Source organism: Labrus mixtus, chromosome 2 (genome assembly GCF_963584025.1).
Source record: "Labrus mixtus chromosome 2, fLabMix1.1, whole genome shotgun sequence".
NCBI lineage: Eukaryota > Metazoa > Chordata > Actinopteri > Labriformes > Labridae > Labrus > Labrus mixtus.
The window spans coordinates 7,386,772-7,408,293 of record NC_083613.1 but is presented as its reverse complement, the minus strand read 5'-3'; the positions used below and the strand labels follow the sequence as shown (position 1 = coordinate 7,408,293).

Sequence of the window (21,522 nt, the reverse complement as noted above, 5' to 3'; positions counted from 1 at the left end):
CTCCATCTTTTTTGTGTTCTCTGATTTTGAAAGATTTTCCTAGCGGACGAGTTGCAAATGTATTTATTTAACTATGGCTGTCTTGATGCCAAAACTATGGAAAGACCGACCTGAAGTCAGGTTTGCTAAGTTTTATTTAAATAATATTTCTCTAAAATATATATATCCTATATATTCTTTGTAACCTTTGACAAGAAACTCTTAGATAAGGACGTCGCTTAGAACCTTCTTCCACAATGTTGACTGGATTGCAGTCAGTAGCCACTCATTTAGCAGCCTGCGCTGTACTCAGTGTTTGGTTTGGTTTGTAGTCTGAGGCAATTCACTCACTTTGAAATAGTGCTCTGCCAGCTTTGATGTTGTGGTTGCCCGACATCAGCCAACATGAAAATGTAACATATTTAAAGTTAAAATTTGACAACCCTTAAGAAACCGTCAGACAACAGCTAGCGTTAGTATTTACCCACCTCCTAACCTAACCATTTGCTAAAAATTAGCTTAATGCTAACATAGCTTTTAATGGTAAATAAAATACAAAAGGAAAGGCGTGAACAGACTTAATTTTGTAAGAAAAATATATTTGAAAACCCATTTGCTACTATAAGGAAACAGCTAATCTTAGCATTCTCCACCTCCTTAATAAAATGACTACTAGCTTAGAATTAAACACCTCAAATGAATTAGCCTACATACTATTCAAAAGGTAATGTTAGCGTCTACCTTCAATCTGACATCAATTAAAGCTACGAAGTGACTTAATGGTAAGGTTAGCTGTTATATGTTTGTTAATAGGTTTTTAAACATATTGTTTTAAAATGAACACAATACACAGACCTATTTTGGGGGAATTAAAAATATAATCAAACTAAACCGACTAAGATTCTTTCCTTGACTAGGATTGGGTCATTTAGAAGGGGAACCCCTTAAAAAAACAACCCCTCATTACTCCATCCATGTTCTTTAAATCTCCATTCCAACCCCCACTATCTCTCAATAATTCTCTCTTTCTCTCTCCTCTGTCTCCTGGAGCTGCCATCTCCCATCGACTCAACCTGAAAGCAAGACAGCCGTGACACAATGAGGTCGAAGGTCAGAGCAACAACAACAAGAAAAACCAGTGCCAGTGTCAAGGTTGGCGGAAAGAAAAAAAACAATGGAGGAAGAACAGCTCTTTATTTAAATAAAAGGAAAAAAGAAACACTACTTGTTTTTCCACTCTCAGGTGAAACTTTGGGAACAAAAACACAATCTGTTTATTCTTTTCTGTAAAATTCACACGACTGAAACGAGGTTGAAAGCATTCTTTTTGGCAACCAAAACAAAAAAGATGTCTACAATCTACATATGATACAGTGACAACATCCTCTTCAACATATAAAAATACTATGACAAAATCAAACGCATTATAAGCTTATAATATATTACAATCTGTTAGGCTGTTACTGTGTAGATTTATTGCAGTTATTATAATAATAAGAGCTACATTAGTCTGATTAATGACACAATTCCAAATGAAGGAAATTTAACTCAAAGGCTTAAAAAACAAAAACAGGTTAAAATGAATTTCACGCAGCTTTATTTTAGTTTCACATCCATATAAATAACACACCATAAAAGCTACATTTTCCATGTGGCGATTATGTGATGCATTCACTTGCTTTCTCTGACAAATCGGAGGAAGCGTTTGATCTGAGCACCACGCCACATTGTCGTATAATGAAGCTCATTATCAGGGACAGCGTCCTGTTGTTGGAAGGGTCTGGCGGTGACAAACACACATGCACGCACACACACACACACACACACACAGACACACAAAAATGCACTTCTATGCTTGTGAGGACTTTGATTCTTTAAAGCCCTGAACCATAATGTGCTTATCCCACAATGTTGAAGGGGATGCTGTTTGAGATATGTTCCTGCATTAATCTTGTGTTTCCGTCTTTAGACAGAAAGCTAAGAAATAAAGTTGTTTCATAAAAATCAAACATCTTTTTATTTCTTTGTCAACTCTAATTAATAGTTACAATACTTCCCACATCATAAAGAGCAAATATTGAAAGTGTAAGATTTCACCAATTTACAGTAATAATTATAATAATAAAAATAGTAATACTAATACATTTTATTCATAAAGCACTTCACATTAAGAACAAATCTTTTCTAAATAATTGGAGTGGTTCACTTTTTTAAATGTACGTTACCAAATGACATTGTAAAAAAAAAAAAAAAAAAAATTATTTATATTAGCAGCAATTTAAAAAAAGGAACAAGATAAAATATAACTTTTCTATTTTCAGCCTTCAATGCCTTCTGGTGGAAACTTTTCGGTTGGTACCCTCACAGTATAGCGCTCTGCTTAAATTCAAGACAAAGTTTAAACCTCAAAACAGACCTTCAAGGAAACAACCAACATCTCCTCATTCCCAATATCTCTAAAATATGCTCCTCAAAAAGATAGAAGTACAAGACATACAGACACAGACACACACACACACACACACACACACACACACACACACACACACACACACACACACACACACACTATCCCAACCCCCCACCACCACCACCACCAGTGTTTAAGTGGAAGAAAGGGCGTCTTGTCAGCAGCGATGGGAACATTTCATGACCCCTCTGCTGTCCCCTGTGAACTCCATCACCTTTAGCCTTCAGGCTGAACATTGTTGGGTGATGACCCTTTTATTTACATCCGGATTATTCCATGAACTCAACGACCAGGCTTTGTTTTAAATTTAAGGGATTTTTATAGCAGACCAAGGTTTAATTTTCCATAGAGGTGTTTCTTCAGTCAAAATGATCCTAAAGCCCAAATTTTCATGCTTTACTGTCTTCATCTGATTTACTAAATATTTGTTGAATGAAGCTTTTTTTTTTGTCTTGCCTTTGAATTTTATTTTAGTCTAACTAAAATGGAATCTTTGTCTGTATTTATCAGACAAAGAGGACAAATTTAATTTAAAGACAAGACAAAAGAATGGCTGTAAGATGTTCTGCTTCATATGTAACCAATAACTTTTCTTATTCCTTATTTGAAATCCTTATTTCTCTTCAGAGCTTCAACATGTGGCATTGAGGTGGATGCAGGGAACACACAGACTGTAAATATTATTGGACGAAGCCTGAGTGACATCACCCATCTGTTACTGCAGGGGGCTTTGGAGTCACATCGATGGCTGTCACTTGCTGGAAATGCTGTCTTACCCAAACTTTCAGTCAACCTAACGACTTGGTGCTTAAACCATCAGATAAACAGCAGTCATGGCTGCAGAAAACTATACTAAAACATCCCTTTGTTATTTCACCTGCAGCTCCCCCCTTCAAAAAACTGACAGAGCTCAGTGCTGTGTTTCAGAAATATGCAGTCTGGCAGGTGAAATCTTAACAAAGTGGATACAAAATTGAGCAACTTTTACCTTAACAGACATTTAATTAAGCTTCAGTTAGTACCTTAATTTCTTGCAAAAACTGGCAGCTCTCTGATGCAGCTGTGTGTGAATGGAGAGCAGCGCTTTTCCAGCCACAAATATGAAACACAGAGAAGAAGGCAAAGGGAGATTTTAAAACACACAAGCATTAGAAATGAGCTGGCATTAGGTAGTAAGTGCGCAGGTTGTCCTGCTGCAGGTGAAGAGGAGGAGGAGAATGAAGATGAGGTTGACTCGTTGATTTCATGTTTGGAGAGGGAAGCACTGTCTTATGTAACAAAACTGCGTCGGTGCGCAGAAACACACGAAACAAACACCAAAATGTCCGTTTATCAGTGAGAGATTACCTACAGTGTGTGTACCTCTTTAGCTTGGTGTGTGTGAGTGTGTTTGTGTGTTATGTTTGGATGTGTGTGTCTTCATGTGTGTGTGTGTACGCACAGTGCATCCACAGTACTATGCACAATCCTTGCAGCCACACTCCACAGGCTTCTCCACGTCCTGTGTGATCGAGGTCCCGTCGTCACACTCGAATGTGAGCCGCCGGCGTCGGACCCTCAGAGGAGCGCAACAGGAAGTGGCGGCGGCAGTGCCCGGCTCGGTTCCTGCCTGGCATCGACCCAGACATTCCACCCAGGAGAATGGTTTGGCCGTCTGGCAGAGGACGGAGCCGTGCTGCAGCCGGTGGTAATCTCTTACCGGCTCTCCTCGACAAGGGGACTCTGGAGACACAAACGCGGGATTAACAGGGCGCCCAGGCCTGAGCACTTTAAGAGCAGTTTCAACATTTCTTACCAACGAGCAAATTATATGAACCAACAACCACATAATTAAACTCTTTGCACACAAATTCATCAACAGAGAGCTGCACAGGCAGATGTGACGCTTAAACAACACAGAGGATGGCAAAGAATGTCCCACATAACAGGACTCATTCAATCTTGACTGACATCTTCAGTTATGTATTATACATATTTCATTATCTTCAAAAATGTATTGACCAGAGACAGAGGAAGACGAGGAAGTGGAAGTGATCTAGTATGCTTTCTCACTTAAGAACAGGTGCGTAAAAAGGTTTCGCTGTCGTCATTTTCCTAAGCTACTGATTTCTTATTTGGATCTATAAAATAGTGAGAAAACAAATATCCCTATAATAATTTCTCTATTTCTCATTTTTAGGCCTTTGAAAATAATTCAACTTTCTTTCGTATGGCCTAAACAAGTTGTTTTATAAGCTTGTGTTTTAAGTGTTTTTGAAATCCCCATTCTGGCCACAAGCGGCTGAAGTGTACCTCTTACTCCTCTTTTTATTCACCAACAAAAAAGGAGACAATATTTCTGTCATTTTTTGACCTGCACATACTGCAGGTATAATCTGTTTTCACAGTTTGAAAAGTACCTAGAAAATATCAGAGGAAAACTTTTTTTTTTTCATCTTGTAAATCATACATAGTAAAAAAGTTAGGCAATGATGAAAGACAACTGTCCTAAGCCATAAACACAGGACAGAGAGGAGTTTGGTGAGGGGGTGAAAGACTGTAAATGGATGAATGGTGGGGTTACACCATAAATAGCTAATCGGACAAATACCAATCAATAATTAAGAGATGCTGTTGTCTTTCCTCACCTATATCACAGCTCTCTCCGGTGAATCCCTGCACACAGACACACTGCTCTCCTTGCTCAGTCTGCTCACATTGGCCGTGCAAACACTGCAGACCCCGACACAAACTCGGCGGCTCCTCCTTCAGGTTACACAATGAACCTCCGTATCCTTCCTCACAGTCACAGCGGTATGACTGCGTGTCCAACACCACACACACACCATTCACACACCTGGATTCAGACAGACATGCATGCACCCAGGAAGATGAGGAAAACAGTCAATATGAAGCACAAATCCTCAGAAACCAAAACATTCAAAATCATTTCTTTGTCACATTAATGATTTTCAGTTGATGTAATGTGTTCAAAAAAAAATATCTAAGTATTCATAGCACACTCACTTGCTGCCCTGGCATGGGCTGACACCAGTTGCTGTGGTTACACCATCCACTCCAGTAAGGCTTCCTGTCATTGGCTGGTCACAGTGTTGTCCTGCCCATCCTTGCTGGCAGTGACATTGGGGACCCTAAGAAAGAAAACATGTTACAATGTGTCACATCATAAATGTACAAATCTGCTTGCAAAAGATGCACGAAAAACCTTTAATTTCTCTTTTATTCTGTGACCCTTGAGGTTTTCATACTTTTACAACATTCTATTTAGAATATAGAAAACCCTTCAAAAACGCAATACTACAAGTGTTTGTTAGGAAATGTCCTAGAAAATAAAACATTGTTCAAGTGTCCTTCACACTCAAGGTAAAAAAAACAGGACATCAATAAAAGTGCAGCTGAAGGAAAGTTGAGGGACGATACACAAGAAGTAAACTATAGGGAGTAAAAAGAAGAAATGTTTCTTAATGGTTTCTGTTTATGCAAGACCATTTTCAAACTTTTTGAATGATATTGTGTTAATAGAGACTGCTGTATGATGTCTCCCACCTCTGCAGCATTGGGCTGACAGATGCCGTGCAGACAGTAAAGTTTGCGGCAGGCCTGGCAGCCCGGCACCACCCCCGGATTCATGTGGCTGCGGGTGAAGTCCTGCAGCTCGTGGTTAATGTAGAGGTTCTTTATGCAGCCATGGAAACTGGACGTGTTGAGGGACTGAGAGGAGAGACCCAGAGAGGAAGGCATCACCTTCTCAGGCATACCTGGAAGGACAGTAAAGAAGTCAACCTTTTGACACAGCTTGTTTTTCCCTCTCTTAATGACTTTAATGTGATATATTTTATCCATTGTTTTTAAGAAGTGGCCACTGTGAAGTCTAGGGACCATAATTTACTAAATGGACACCATGCTGTAACCAAGATGTAGGTAAGAGAAAATAACTGAACATGATTTTGTACCAGGCTATAAAAAACGTTTATTCTTGCTGTAGAGTTATGCAATGTAATATAGGACTGTAACATCTTTTTTTAAATAGGAAGTGCACAGTTTTGGACTTTCTAAGTGGTACAATTTTAAAGCCCTTTAGTTTGCAGTTAAGTTGTATTGTGATGACTTTGGTGATTGTCTGCCTTTTTCTTTAGTGCAACTAAACGTCAAAAAAAAAAAGAAAAAAATAGAAAGAAAATCATTTTGTATAAAAGCCTTTAGCAGCACACCCCTTAGAGGATTTGAAAATGTCCTGTCATATTCAGCATTCTGCTTTTAAACTCTTTGGCTTTCTAAAACAGGGGCCGTGATCATTGACTCACTTTTGGAGTCAGCCTCCAGTGGTCATTCAAGCAACTGTAGTTTTTGGACATATTGTTGTGTTGCCTCAGTTGAAGGTCTCTCTACTCTTACCTCCTACGTAAAGAGGGGCGTCTCCCGCCACCTGCAGGCTCCGCCCCTGGCTGTCTAGAGTTGTTGGCTCTCCTCCGTCTACAGACAGGTTCACCATCCGATTAAAGGTCACCAGTTCTACCGTGTGAAACTGTCCGTCATTCACCGTCTCAGTGCTAGAGGGCATAACACACACAGTTCCACATTAAATTACCTTGTAGGACGATAACACAGTAAGAACGACAGAAAAAAAAACACTGGATTTTTAAACACTTCATAGACACATTTTGTTTTTTTTCTAGAATTACAGTTAATCAGGTTCCGGGTTGGAAAATTTCATATCCAACTTAAAGGGTTTTAGATGCATCATTTTATCAGATCCACTTGGTAAAAGTCAGTAAAGTCTGATGACGGGGTCCGCACACTGACACAAGACATTCATCATTACTCATCATTACAACTTTTTTAATCAGTCATCAGTAATTCCCCTTCAGCACATTTTCACCTGATGTTTGACAATTTTATGACAGTCGCACACACTCAGTGTGCAAGTGATATTGTGTTTATGACATAGGATCTGTTTCTGTGAATGATGGTAATTTGTGATCACACAGGACCATCTAGTCGCCACAGTTGTTGCCCCTTTTTGGATTACTTCACTTTTTGCCTCTTTTTTTGGATCCATCTCTGTTGTCTCTTTTCAGATGATTTATCGTGCACTCAGTCTCCTCTTCTCTGCAGCTGCTCCTCATATTAATAGCCTCACTTTGTGTTAATTTGTGTGTGTGTGTGTGTGTGTGTGTGTGTGTGTGTGTGTGTGTTTGTATTTGTGGTTGGGCTGGTCAATCCTCATTCTCCTTAACAGTGAACCCTCCAAACATTTAAACACTCGACACCCGATCGAGTGGGCACTCGGCTTCAAGTGTCCTCTGGCCGTGTTTGTGTTTAATCTGTCCAAGTTCCCAAACCCTACAAGACCCTCTCTGAGCAACCGCACAGCTCAGACACGCACATACTTGCCAGCAGCGTTGCTTGGCTACGGTCGGCTGAGAGGCTGCTGAGGGCCTGACGGGAGTCCAGTGGATCGCTCGACTCAGCGAACACTCAGCTTCCAAAGTGTGATGATGAGAACGCACTAATCAAGGTTGAGTGTTGTGTTAAAAATGTAAAGCTGGTCAAGTTCAGCAGATGGTAGTCATGACCATCACACACACAAAAAAAAACTACTGTTCAGCTATAACAATTTATTTCTTTTATAGTTCAAACTTAGCGGTAACTGCAATATTGCTGCCAGAACTACACAGCCCTGTATTTGATGAACAATGGATGGATGGATAGTTCAGCCTGTTGTTGAAGACCTGCTGTACACATGTACACATGTGCTACCTGGCTGTATATCAAATACTTTGTTTAAGGGCTCTAGTTTTTTTAATATGTTGTCTGCCAGCACCAAGATAGTTTTTTTTTTAAGTGAGGTCTTTTCTAGGAGTATCTCAATATGCTTCACATCCATATCATGTGCACAAACTTAAGTTAGGACAAGTTATGTAAATGATGCTCTGGCTATTATGGTTTGTATTTAAGATCATTTAAAGTGGATTATGCAAACAACAGTAACAAGCGGTCAGAACACGATAAGCCCTCCTGGTCTTCTGTTGTCATAACAATTGACTTACCCTTAATCAGTGGTGCAGTAGTGCCTGGGGAAATGGGTAAACTCTTAATTTATGGCCGAATTAAAAGGGAGCCTTTTATGAAATCTGGCCGGGGACAACGGATGAAAATTAGCCTTTTGGCTAACTCTGGCATATTTACTGAAATGTTTATTAATATGCACTGTCCCTGTAAAATAAAAATGAAGTAAATAAATAAATAGTTTTTTTAAAGCAGCCCATCCAGCAAAGAAAAAACGCCCTGTGTTTTAACTTTGACATTTAAGACTACTCTTGCTATTTAGTTGACCTATAAATGGGTTTTTAGTATTTGCACTTTGTCACTTCTTCTGCTTGACTTCAGACAGGGACTAAGGATCATTATAAAATTAATATTAGCCAACGCAAATGTATCATTGTATACAATTATTTTGCTTTCAATACCACCCGACAAACTTTAGGATGAGAACTATACAATTCTGAATGTTGAGTGAACTATTTCTTATTCCTTATTAGTGTTGAGGGTTTCTGTTGTAAAAAGTAACGTGACATCTTAGTTTAGCAGTTCCAGTAATCAGTTAATTGTTTTGTTGTAAGTAATCCATTATTTTAAAAATATTTTCTTGAAGATATATCCCTGACACATTTTCACTGTTTCTGTTTGAATTCTATGGTGTGCATGTGTAGCTCAGGCGGATTTATGCATCCAAGCTAAGCTGCTCAGCTAGCGAGATGGCAGAGAGGACAGGGACAACCTGAATGTCTTGGAAGCATTTTTTAAATTTTGTTTGACCTGTTCTCTTCATCTTTCCTTCCTTCCTAAATGAGCCTACTTTTATTACCACAGAAGGCCATATTGTATTGCCTTATTTTTCACCAGGGCAGGCAGGTAGCCCATAGACTGTATAAAGCATGGATATGGTCTGTGTGTTACCCATTAGTTTCTGAAACATACTTTTGAAACATAACAATGACTGTCCCCATATTGGAAATGCTATCTGAACCAGACTTTAGTTCAACCTAGTACCAGTCAAAGAGGAGGTGCCGAGGTGGGCCTTTGACCTTCTAACAAACAGCTACAAAGACCCTTGCAGTCAGATTAGTCTTGTCTCTATTATATTGGCACATACTGTACCTATATTGAACTGTACTAAATAGATCAAATAATTTTGAGGTTTGGAGTCTAATTCAACCACTAATCATTCAGACTGTGCCTGAGTTTAACACACAATAGACTCAGCAATAATGGTGTGTTTGCGTACCTGTAGATAGCAGTGGCAGGCTGGTTTCCAGGGTCATATGTGACCCTGACGTGACCCTGATGGAGCTCCACAGCTATTGGTTCATTGTCTCCGTTATAGAGCAGGATACCATTATCCTCTGCTGTCGAAACCTGAAACACACACACACACACACACACACAGCAATCTAACAATGTATGTGTGTCTCTATGTCTTCAACTTCTGATTGTATCTCTTCTTCTATCAATCTCAGACGGCGGCACGGCATCTTTAAACATGTGTCCTCACCTGCAGTGTGATGTTTGCTTGAGGCCAGTTCTTCACATCTTGAAGCTGAACATATGAGTCTCTGTCCACAAAGTTCACACTGACCAGCTTCTGACAGCTACGCCCCTCAAAGCCCGGCAGACACTGACAGACCGCAGAGTCCGTCTCCTCCATGCAGGGGGCGCCGTTCTGACACTGAGCCAGCTGGCAGGGTGAAGCGGGAGGAAGGGCCACTTCACAAAACTCCCCACTGAGGGGGAAAAGAAGCCAGTAAGGGTACCAGTAAGAACTTTAAATGGGTTGTTTTAAAAGGACATTCTGACATTTTTTGCTTTGTTTTCTTTTTAGTCTCTCCCTGACTGGTTGTTTATCACTTGATCTCTCACAAATTGTTCTAACTTCCAGTCTTTCTTTTTCAAACCTGATGACCGCAGACGTCTGATTGTCTGTGTTTATACTTGTTGTGTGTTTCCTAGGCCCTATCCGAAAACCCACAGTTCAGTATGGAGTGTGTACTTTTCAGTAGGGAGTTTCAGTAGACTGAACCCTCGTGGTCATTCAGTATGCATATTTTGGGTCCACCTCAGTATACTGAACATTTCAGTATGGATACTAACTTCCAGGTTTAGTGCAGTATAGTTCCGATGCATCCTTTCAGGAAATTAGTTGTATTTTAACACCCACAATGCTGAGTGTAATTAAATGTAAAACGTCACTTCACGTGCGCCTCCAAATCAAAACAAACAAGCATGGATTACTTCGATCAATTTTTAATCTAGAGTTAAAGTCCCTACTGAAATCGCTCCTTTTAATTAACAAAAAAAAATATGTAACAAATGTATGAAGTTTTATGAAACCTTTTCCTCTGAGACCTCTTTTTAAATAATGATTTCCCTATGTATGTATGCGTCTTTGTTGGTTTAATTAACTTGTATAATAACTTTCATTTGTACTTTCCTGTATGTACTGTATGTTATTTTATTATTGAATCTGTATTTTACTTGATTTATATTGTGCTACCTTTTTTTAAATTAACCTGACTTTATATTTGCATTACTCTTCTTCAATAAAGCTAAACAAAAAAAACAAAAAAACGAGGGTGAATGCGGCCGGTTCAGGTAACGCACCTTTCAAATGACGGCACTTCCACACTGAATGAATCAGACGAAGTAGGAACAAATATCTCTTCTATTTATCGTATCTGCTCCTGTCTGAGCTGGGAATTTCTTATTCCATCAATTTGAGCTCTGCAGGTTGTTTTAAACTAAAGTTACTCCTTAAATACTTCTCAAACAAATGCATTAAAAACATCCTTCTGAAGCATTTTGAAAATGAGATATTCTCCTTAAATGTTTGTCAAAAAGCATTTCAGTTATTTATTAGAATCAGTCATTAGGGCGATCAGTTTGGTCTTGCATGACAAAAGGTTAGGGCTTTATACCCAACACAGAATATTTTCAGACAACTCAAATGGATTTTAAATACAAAGCTTTGACTTAATGTCTTCATTTACCTTTATGATGCTGTTTTTTCAGCGTGTCATTCATTTAAAAAAAATAATAATAATTCTTGCGACTACTTTCTCAGTGTTTAAGTCACTTTTATAAAGATGTATTATTTCTGGCCTTTTTGCTTAAGATAACATAGCTGAAGAGAGATAGGCAGACCATAAGGTCCAAGGCCTTATGATATATCGTATTCAGCCAGTGAACTAAAGTGAACAAATGTTCAGCCTGCAGTTTCCCGAGACCCCTGAGAAGCCCTGTATATAAACCTTTAAGTTGCTTCATGCAGTATTATCCCTGGTTTTTATACACTGATACATTTGAATTGGAGAAGAGGAGACCTTTGTTCATAATTCACCTTCCAGTAGAAACCTTGTGAGTGATGAACACTAAAGTACTAAAGTAATCCTAGCCTGTGTGTAAACCCACATAATGATAAAAAGTGTGTTTTCTGTGACTATGACATGATAAAGAAAACTGTATTTAGAATTTCTGGCTTTCTTTGAGTCCACATAGTCTCGGCTTTCCAGGTCACAGCACACACAGTATTCCCAGTTTTCCCATTGTACCTGTATCCCTGCGGACAAACGCAGCTGTAGCCATCAAGGTGGTCGACACACTGAGCTCCATTCTGACAGCGATGGTCTGTACATTCATTATAATCTATGCTGCAGTCTGGCCCCACCCAGCCAGGTATACACACACACCTGGAACACAAACACACACACACACACACATGCAGCATGACACATGGTGTAGGATTTCAGGGAGTCAACACAGACATCAGCAACATTTTACCTTTGTATGTGTTTGTCCATCTGTGTGTGCTTTTTTAATCTCGTGTGAAACGTTGCTGAGTCTGGTAGTGATAAAGTGTACGTGTGCGTGTGTGTGGGTGTGTGTGTGCGTGTGTGTGAGTGTGCGCGCGTTTATTTTTGTTGTCACCTGGGGCCAGTAGGAGTGCTGATGCAGGTGGACTGATGCTGACAGGGGTTTCTACCTGGAGCACACACGTCCTCTTCTTCCTCACACAAGAGACCTGACGCAGAGCCGAGAGAAGGATGGCTCATATGTTACAGCAGGATTGATTATTACCCAGATCATTTGTCCAATCTTGTTTTAAACCTGTACAGGCTCAGATTGACAACATCACAGAGATGTTATCACAGTTAATGCTATTTTCATATAAGAAAATTCAGTTCTAGTCAAAACCAGCAGACGTCAATGACAAAAATGTAAAAATGTTTGCTCTTGTAGAACACAAGTTGTTGGTCAACTGCTCTCTCAAATAGTTTTCTGTTAATTGTGTGTTACACAAACACAGTGTTGGGCTGAAACTAAGCATTTGAAACACAGACATCAGAAAACACTCTCTACTTTGGCATGCCAAAGGCAGAAATTGTCTTCTACTTGCATGTGCATATAAAGGCATTTTTAAAACACACATTTTTAACACACACACTTTAAACACAACAACAAACACAAAATAAAACCGTTATGTTAAAGGAGGATACCTATAACAACTAAACCTAATAACTTTTTTTTTAACACCTGTATCTGAAGTGATCCTACTGTAATGATATCATACACATCCTCTAACAAAATTATACATTCAATGTCAAACAAGAGAACACTAACTGGACTATGGTTGATTACATTGAAACCATTACAGCCTATTTCACAGCTGCAAGCTACCGGAGCAACTCCAAAAGTCATTTAAGATTAAGATTACTTTATTGATCCCCGCAAGGGGAAATTTCTGTTTTTACACTCTGTTTATCATGCAACACACACATAGGCTGAAATATACACACATGCACAAACAGGTATCCTATGGACATGCACTAATGGAGAGATGTCAGAGTGACGGAGCTGCCCACAGTGGGCGCTCCTGAGCTGATGGTGGGGAGGGTTTTTTTGGTGCCTTGCTCAAAGGCACCTCAGCAGTGCTCAGGAAGTGATCTGGTACCTCTCCAGCTACCAGACCAACTTCCATATTTGGTCCGCACCGGGACTTAAAATGGCGACCTTCCGGTTCCCAACCCAAGTCCCTACAGACTGAGCTACTGCCGCCCATACAGCATCAAACAGGGCAAAGGTTTTAAAATGCTGAAATTCAAGTGGAGGAAATAAGTAAAGCTAAACTATGCCTAAGTTATGTTGGTGTCAGACTATACCTGTGTAATTTGGAGGACACAGGCAGGTGTAGTTCCCCACGCCGTCTACACAAGTAGCGCCGTTCTCACATCCATGATCCTCACAGTCGTCCACGTTCACCTCGCAGAAGGTTCCATGGAAACCAAAGGTGCATGCACAACTGAGCAAATGAAAACAAGGACCAAAATACATTTTTAAAAATAACCGCTTCAAATGACATGAAACACTACATACAACGATAAACGTGTTCATGCTATTCCTATTCTACAGAATGCATATTAGCTTTAATTTAACTAAATCCATGATCAGCTAAATCTCTGCTTAAATCTGGTGATGGTAAAAACTGTGTTTGACTCTTTTAGCCTTGAGCCAGAAATTCACTTCAAGACTCATAGCTGTGCAGAATGAAGAAGCAACAATCATGAATAGTTTTTTTTTTTTTTGTGTAACCATGTTATGTCTTAGATGATGTAAATCAGACGGAGCCTTTGTGTTTGTCTGTTTCTTTTGTGTTTTTTGTTCATTTATGTCAATTGTCTATTATTTTTAGTTATTGAAGAAATGTTGTGGGTGTGAAAAGAATAATATATAGTATGAATCTGTAAAATGTATTGTCACAATATAAACTGCGGACCCCAGGAAGAATAGCTTCTCGCTATGCTGAAGCTAATGGGGATCCAAATAAAACAAACAAACAAAGTTACCTTAACAGAGGTAAAACTTCTGCTTAGGGCCGACTTTGGGACAGCCCTGGTGCTCGTGACATGCTGGCTCACATCAGCAGCACATCATATGACGATGATTTACAGGTATTTGTCTCTATTAACAGATCTCTGCCTACAAGTGCAGCTGACAATCCATCATATATTAAAAAAAACATTTCAACTTGAACAAACTATTTACTTAACACTGTGTTGCAAAAACCAATCAGTGTTTAGATTTCCTCACTTCCGGGGCGCTGTGGCGCAGTGATTTCCTCACGTCCTGGAAACCATCCAAAATGATCAATCCAACCTCCATCAACAAACATTTGAAAGTTGTTTTCTTCTCCTCGCGTCATGTTTACTTTTCTACCAATCTGAATCTTGATGCTAATACACACTCTTTGTTATTTGTTATTCTATACTCTTTATCAAATATGATCACAAATGTTCTCATATAGGGCTGGCCTAATGTCTAGTGTTGTTTCTTTTAGTTTCTGTAATTATTCCATCCCAATAATCCCATTTTTTTTTTTTGTATTTATTACCTGAAGCCTCTGGTCTGTTCGTCACTGAGGCAGAGTCCTCCGTTTGTGCAGGGATTACTGACACAGGCATCAACCGGGGTCTCACAGTGTTTACCCTGAAATGTCATGCACACACACACACATGAGCATATTTTGGAGGATTCAACATTAGATCAGGCCAAATGCACTGAGTAATTTGATGGGATTATCAGAGACAGATGTGCGCAAATAATAATAACTGATGACTTGCAAACACACGTGAAAAACTGGATCAGTGATTTCAAACAGCTCTGGGTTAATAAATGGATTGTTGAGCATCTGCAGGGAGATGTTTTTTTGATTACATTTAAAAAGGTGCAGGCAAAAACAGATTAAGTCTATCACGCAAGCTCTCTGCAGCTGACAAAAAAACACACAAACACAACCACACACACAGACACAAGTTCACAGTTGCATACCGTGAAGCCGGACTTGCAGGTGCAGGTGTATTGTTGTGTGAGGTGGACTTGACAGACGCCCTGGTTCAGGCAGGGGGAGGAGACACATGGGCTGCATTTGGTTTGAACAGAGGGATCTACAGGACCTGAAAACAAAACACACAAAGGCCATTAAGAGGTTTAATCTTCATAAAGGTTACAATCAAAACAGAGTGATCACTGTCAATCACTTCAGGAAGATTACAAGCTACAAAACAATTCATAGAAAATAATTAGAGAAAGCAACAAAAAAAAAAAAAACATATTTGTCTGAGAAAGAACAAACAATGATCAATCTTTTTCTAAGTTTCTTTAAAAAAAAAAAACCAACAACATGCAACTAATTTTGTGTACAAGGGGCAAAATATCAGAAAAAATACAAGACCAGTTCCTTGACGAATAGTCTAAAACACGGAGCATCTTGTGAAGTTTTACTTTTGTAAATGTTTCACAAATAACTTCATTGTCATAATAACTTTATTCTTAAAATCTCCATTTTTTCCCCTTTAATATTGCCCTTATACTTCTTAGTAGAGTGCTGGTGTCATAGTGTGTTTAACGTGTTAACAGTATGTTTCATAACGGTTTCTTTATAAAGCTGAGTATATATACCGGTAATTATATACTGTATATATACTGTATATATATATTTAATTATACATACACTAATATGTGATAGAAATCTGTTCATCTTTGTAACTGTGTATAATTTGTAAGTCGACAGACAAACGTAGATGTAGACATAATATGATGAACATACAGAAGCATGATATTAGACACTGACTGACATCGCCTGCAGTGTGTCAAAACCATGAAATGCTGTGTCGTGTTGACATGGTTTACTTGCTTCACACTTTTACTAAAACAAATAAACATAAAAAAAGTCTTAAACATCTCCCATTCTAAATCTCAGCTTGCTAGACCAACGGTACTGTATACCACCTCTGCTCTGCCCCTGTCGTCAGCTAGCTAACACTATGAACAGCTCATTCTTGACAAGCTAAATTACAGTACACACAAGCGTCCAGATGAATTACCAAAGACTAACCGACTCAGTTTTCAACTGTTATGGCCGTCGTGTTTCATTTTTTTCTTCAGAATAGACGCTCTGCTTCAACTCTGCCACACTCCACTTAACTATCTGCATGTGGTGTAATCAGCTTTGTGACATGTCGAGTGACGTCACAATTTCGAGACAAAAAAATCATAATTGAATTAATTTCAAACACCTTTAATAACACCTTTTTTTTTTTTTTTTTTTTTTACAGGATTTTATGGATTTATTGTTGCAGCCCTAACTGACAGTTATAGTGACATATGAGGCTGATGTGGCGCTGTGTTCACTGGCTTAGCTGAACATAGGAGAAAGAGAGAGAAAATGTAACAAAGATAATACGAGAGTCATTGAACTTTCCATAATCTTGAGTATCTGCTTCAAACAGACACAATAATCTGTTCTGCTATGGACTGTACCAACCTGAGGGATCTTTGCTGTTTAACAAGTATGATAAATATGTGTTTAGAGGGAAAACAGTACGTTGATACTGTGGCACCCCGAGCTGATCCCTACAGCACTGACTCTGGCTTTTTTATGTGCTCATCGTAAGGGAAATTTGGCTTCACTTTTGTACAAGTAGAGGAGGTGGAGACATGCCATCCATTTTATATACAGTGAATTGTTCAGACTAAAAGAATAATTGGGACATGAAAGAAACACAATCCTGATCCCAAAAGGTTTCATTTGAAATGAGAGAAGTTAATTACAGCAAGTTTTCCACAGTGAATTTTTACAGCCCTAAAGTATTGTGATGCCTTAAAATTCAACAATTAGCACCCCTGATAATCCTCAGCGGGTTTGACGAGAGTGTCACTGATGGAATGTTCACACCATCTTGACACCATAAAAGCAGAGGGAATCAAAGCGTTAGACCTTTTAATAAACACTTAGCTTTTATTACACATCCTTTTAAAATACTCACCTTTGATTCTATGTAGATTAATTAAGCTTTTCATCATCGGAAAAAGCAAATCCTGATATAAGACACTGAATAAAAGATCAGTCTCTGTACTAACACACAGCTGAACTCGGCCTGTTGCAGTGAAACTGTCAGAAGTCAAATAAAAGTAGATCAGATGCTTACTAATACAGATTCATGACTGAATTATATGTCAAAATCTATCTTTAACTTAAGATAATACACGTCACTCGCCTAGTACTTTTAACTAAGTGATTACAGAATAAATACAACAAATACATGCCACAGCGTACAATATGATTATAAAGGCACAGAATGTGATCATTAAACATTCATGAAAAATCAAGTGAAAAGCAGTGGAGTGGTGTGTACATTTCCCAGAAAAATATCAAGAATGCAAAGAAGAATGTTGTATAAGAATGTAAAAGAGGCTACAGATGTTTTCTGTCTAATCACAATGGGAATAACCAGCAGAGCTTCAGTCACTAATATAAGAAGATGCAGAGAGACATAAGGAGTCGATAAACCAGCTTTGATTTGTTGCAAACTTTTTTTGAATTATGTCTGAAATCATTGGTCGTCATTCACTAATAAATGTGTAGAAATGTTCGTACCCTGCACATAAAATAAGTGCATACGCAAAATCACAGTTGGATTCATGACACGTGCACACCACCCAATTATTTTGCACCTCCTTTTGTATGCAAGAGGATCAGAATTGTTCCAAATTGAACTGCAATCAGCATACTACCACGCCCCCATCTCTCAATAAAAGGACATCCGACTGGTGTGTCAAGGCGAAAGCGGCGAGGTGAAGACAAGTAGAAGTTGCAATCATTTTATGTACCCGACATGTCCTTAAAAAGGCTCCAATTAATCATCTGGTTTTGGCAACAGATGCTCGAGATAATGGCACTATTGTTGGGAGTTGTCGATTAAAAATTGTAAGTAAAATGAGGATGAAAAGTCGTCAAGTCCATGGTTATTTGGTCAATGCATTCGTAAATTCACGGTTGTTATTACTTCCCCATTAAAGGCTATTCCCCCCCCCCCCCCCCCCCCCACTGAATGCAGTTTTAATAAGAAGCGCATTTAGTTAAAAGAGTGTGTTTACATGTTCTGAGAAAGTTGGTCCTTCATAATTTGTCCGTACACATGGTCTGAGGAATTTCTAACTTTGTTCACAGAGTAAGAACAAATTCAAGTAAAAAAATATATTGAGGAATCAGATTTGAGTGTCAAACGTTCGTAAACATTAGAACACAGATTTGTGTGTACGCACTAGTTTTCAGCAACAACACATTCAGCAATGTGCATGTGACAGATATCTATTATCTGACCACCACAGAGGTTGTTGCCATTGTGTTGCTCTGAATCAGCTTATGGTTACATGGTACAATCATACTTTCAATCAGATAATGAAAAGATTGAAATTATATGACTGAATTTGAAATCAGCATGTGCCTGTTTATTCTGAGTGAGCAGTTTTTATTGAGTATTTTAATCAGTTTGGTCTTAAAAATGAAAGCAGTTGAAGTTTTGGGCTCCATGTTAATGTAGCCTGTAATATACTTTGGACTGAGTAAGCACACACACAATACTAGCTGTTTGAAAGCTCTGGGGTGTCAGTTAGAAAAACAGCATTTTGCTCCTGGTGGAGTCAGTAAAGCATTTTGCTGTCTTTTATTTTAGTCATATTTCCGTATTTGTTTTGGACCTTTTCATATATATTTTGCCAGATATCTTGCTTCTTTTGATGCTCTTAATTTTCTTTATGTTCTGATTTTAAAATCTCTTAAGCACTTTTAATTGCTCTCTGTATGAACAGAGAATAAAAAAAGGATTCTAATATGTATATATATATATATATATATATATAAAGATAGATATAAAATAAAACTCTCAAGTCTGTATCCTAAAAAGTAGTAATCCGTCTCTAGTACTTGTGAACAGCAAAGTTCTACAACACACTGATTAAGATGATCACTCAATTATGTAGTTGCAAAGTTGCTCTCGACAGTAAACTTAAATGACTAGATTTCATCAACTGACTTCACAAATCTATTTATCTCTATTATCTATCTATCAAATCTAATTCCTTTTTAATCTATACAAACAAACAGTGGTCAAGCAATCCAAACAGTTGTCAAAAAATATACAAACCAAACACCAAAACACAAGAGAAGAATGACTGACAGGAAACCTGGATTAACCTCATGATGATGGCTGGTTTGTCGCTTCACATGCACATTGAACATTTTTATTAAGATAAATATAACAACATAAACTCGTATTTTAAATTACATTATATCATAATCTTAATTTATAATTATATTATAAAAAGGAAGCGAGCTGTAAAGATGGTTAAGTATTAATGGAGACGGGGTGGGATTTAATGAGTTTTTACTCCCTCCTACTCCTTTTTGGACATGTCATTAAATTGTGTGTCTGACTTTTTTTTTTTTGCATTGCACTTTCCACTGTAAATTTCCTGCCTTCCTGCCTGTTTTCTTAGGTTCACCTTCGTCTTTTGTAAAATGTTCGGGATTTAAGAAATCCTATCAAATCTATTTTTTGTCTTGTATCCAAAAAAAACCCCCAAACATCAGGTCAGCTTGGCACTCTGCATGCATGATAGGCCACTGTTCATTGTGATTGCACTCTTCAAATAAATGCTTGAGCTTCTAAAAGCAGTTCAAAGCACCACATTACACTACTATATGCTTTCAGAAGAGATAGAAAAAGACCTCATTTATAAAAATGTCTTGCAGATTTTGACTTATAAAGACAGCTCGTGCTGCAGCAGGTGTGTAAAACCCTCTTCAGCTGAAGGTCTCACAGATGAAGCAGCTTCTTTCATCAAAAATCGATTGTGAAGTGATGGGATAACAATGTTTGTTCACTCAGATCACTTTACAAATTCAATTAAAGAATAAGCCAACTTACTTTGAAAAATGATCAAAGGAAAATACATTTCCTCCTCAGTTCAAGGAATACAATCGTCAAGTTTTTATATCGTGTGCATTCATTGGGTAAGCACTCATGTTTTTGTGTAAGGGCGACTTCTCAGCAGCTTACCCACACACTGGAACTTGTCAGCTGGAGTGGTGAGCAGCAGTTTTCCCTCCATGCCTTGGGGTCCGGCACAGCGGGCGATACCAGGCTCCTTGTAGCCACTCTTCACCCAGTCTGAGAGCCAGAGCATTCGACAGTCACAGTACAGAGGGTTGGCTCCAATCGCTCTGAGAGAAACCAAAAAATGAACAGAGTGAGAGTTGGATAACTGATAAAGAGAAAGGGGGAAAAAAGGAAGAACGAATGGGAGATTTTAAAGAAAGTTATTATTAAAGCTAGGAAGAAGAATAAAGAGGTTCAACAAAATGAAAGAAAGTTCAATGAAGGAAGAATACAGAATGAGGGGAAGAGAAGGAATGATAAATCAATAGAAAACTTCATGGGAGGAGAGTACCTACAGCAACGTCTTTTTTCATCACTTCTCTTAAATGTTTTGTGTCTGTTTTTCAAACGAGCAAAGTCATTTGAAGCATTTAAGACGTTTCTAGAAGTCCCTCATTTTGAAATGTCACAACATTTCTCACAAACTGCCCGTCATTGATCTTTCACAGAGAAGGTGTAAGACTCTCACACAGCCGACATTTTCTTTCACGTTTGACCATGAAAACATATCACAGCTTGTCCGACATTTGACTTCTTCTGCCCAATAATGAACCTCTTCTCTGAATATAAAGTGCATTAGTTTGCCAGCATTAAATTGATGCAACACAACAGAAAAACATCAGCTACACTGACATCGGTGCATGCCACATTATTTGCTCAAGGTCTTTTGCTGATGTCAGTCAACAGTGATGATACAGAGGCTAATAACAATGTTCAATCGATACACCGGTGAACAAAGTGGGAAAAGTTAAGAAGTGAAATTTAAAGTAAATATAGTCAAAGGAAAGAGTTAAAAAAAAGATGAGGTTTTGGTTGAGAGATAAGGAAAAAGATGGACTTAGAGACAGAACAAATATGCACAGATAGACAAAATCTGAAAGATAGATGGAAAAAAGACAAAGGAGAAGGTGAGGGACAGACACAAAGAAGAAAGGACAGAGATTAAAGGAAAAAGATGGAAAAGCGTCAGAAAGACAGACAGACAGAAAAACAAGAAATAGAGACATGTAAGATAGTCAA

General features: G+C 38.5%; 1 protein-coding gene across 1 annotated transcript in view; it reads right to left on the bottom strand.

The window, feature by feature from the left end:
• Window positions 1-1,156: 1,156 nt before the first annotated feature.
• Window positions 1,157-21,522, bottom strand: part of slit1b (slit homolog 1b (Drosophila)) — a 71,838-nt gene continuing 51,472 nt past the window's right edge. Inside the window, exons 26-38 of the mRNA XM_061049262.1 lie at window positions 20,404-20,567; window positions 15,332-15,456; window positions 14,895-14,989; window positions 13,666-13,805; window positions 12,434-12,527; window positions 12,058-12,195; window positions 10,005-10,233; window positions 9,738-9,868; window positions 6,845-6,999; window positions 5,996-6,207; window positions 5,456-5,580; window positions 5,077-5,285; window positions 1,157-4,171 (exon numbers count right to left, since the gene is read on the bottom strand). Coding sequence (XP_060905245.1) covers window positions 3,906-4,171; window positions 5,077-5,285; window positions 5,456-5,580; window positions 5,996-6,207; window positions 6,845-6,999; window positions 9,738-9,868; window positions 10,005-10,233; window positions 12,058-12,195; window positions 12,434-12,527; window positions 13,666-13,805; window positions 14,895-14,989; window positions 15,332-15,456; window positions 20,404-20,567 — 2,083 coding nt within the window. The 3' untranslated portion in view covers window positions 1,157-3,905. The remainder of the gene's footprint in view (window positions 4,172-5,076; window positions 5,286-5,455; window positions 5,581-5,995; window positions 6,208-6,844; window positions 7,000-9,737; window positions 9,869-10,004; window positions 10,234-12,057; window positions 12,196-12,433; window positions 12,528-13,665; window positions 13,806-14,894; window positions 14,990-15,331; window positions 15,457-20,403; window positions 20,568-21,522) is intronic.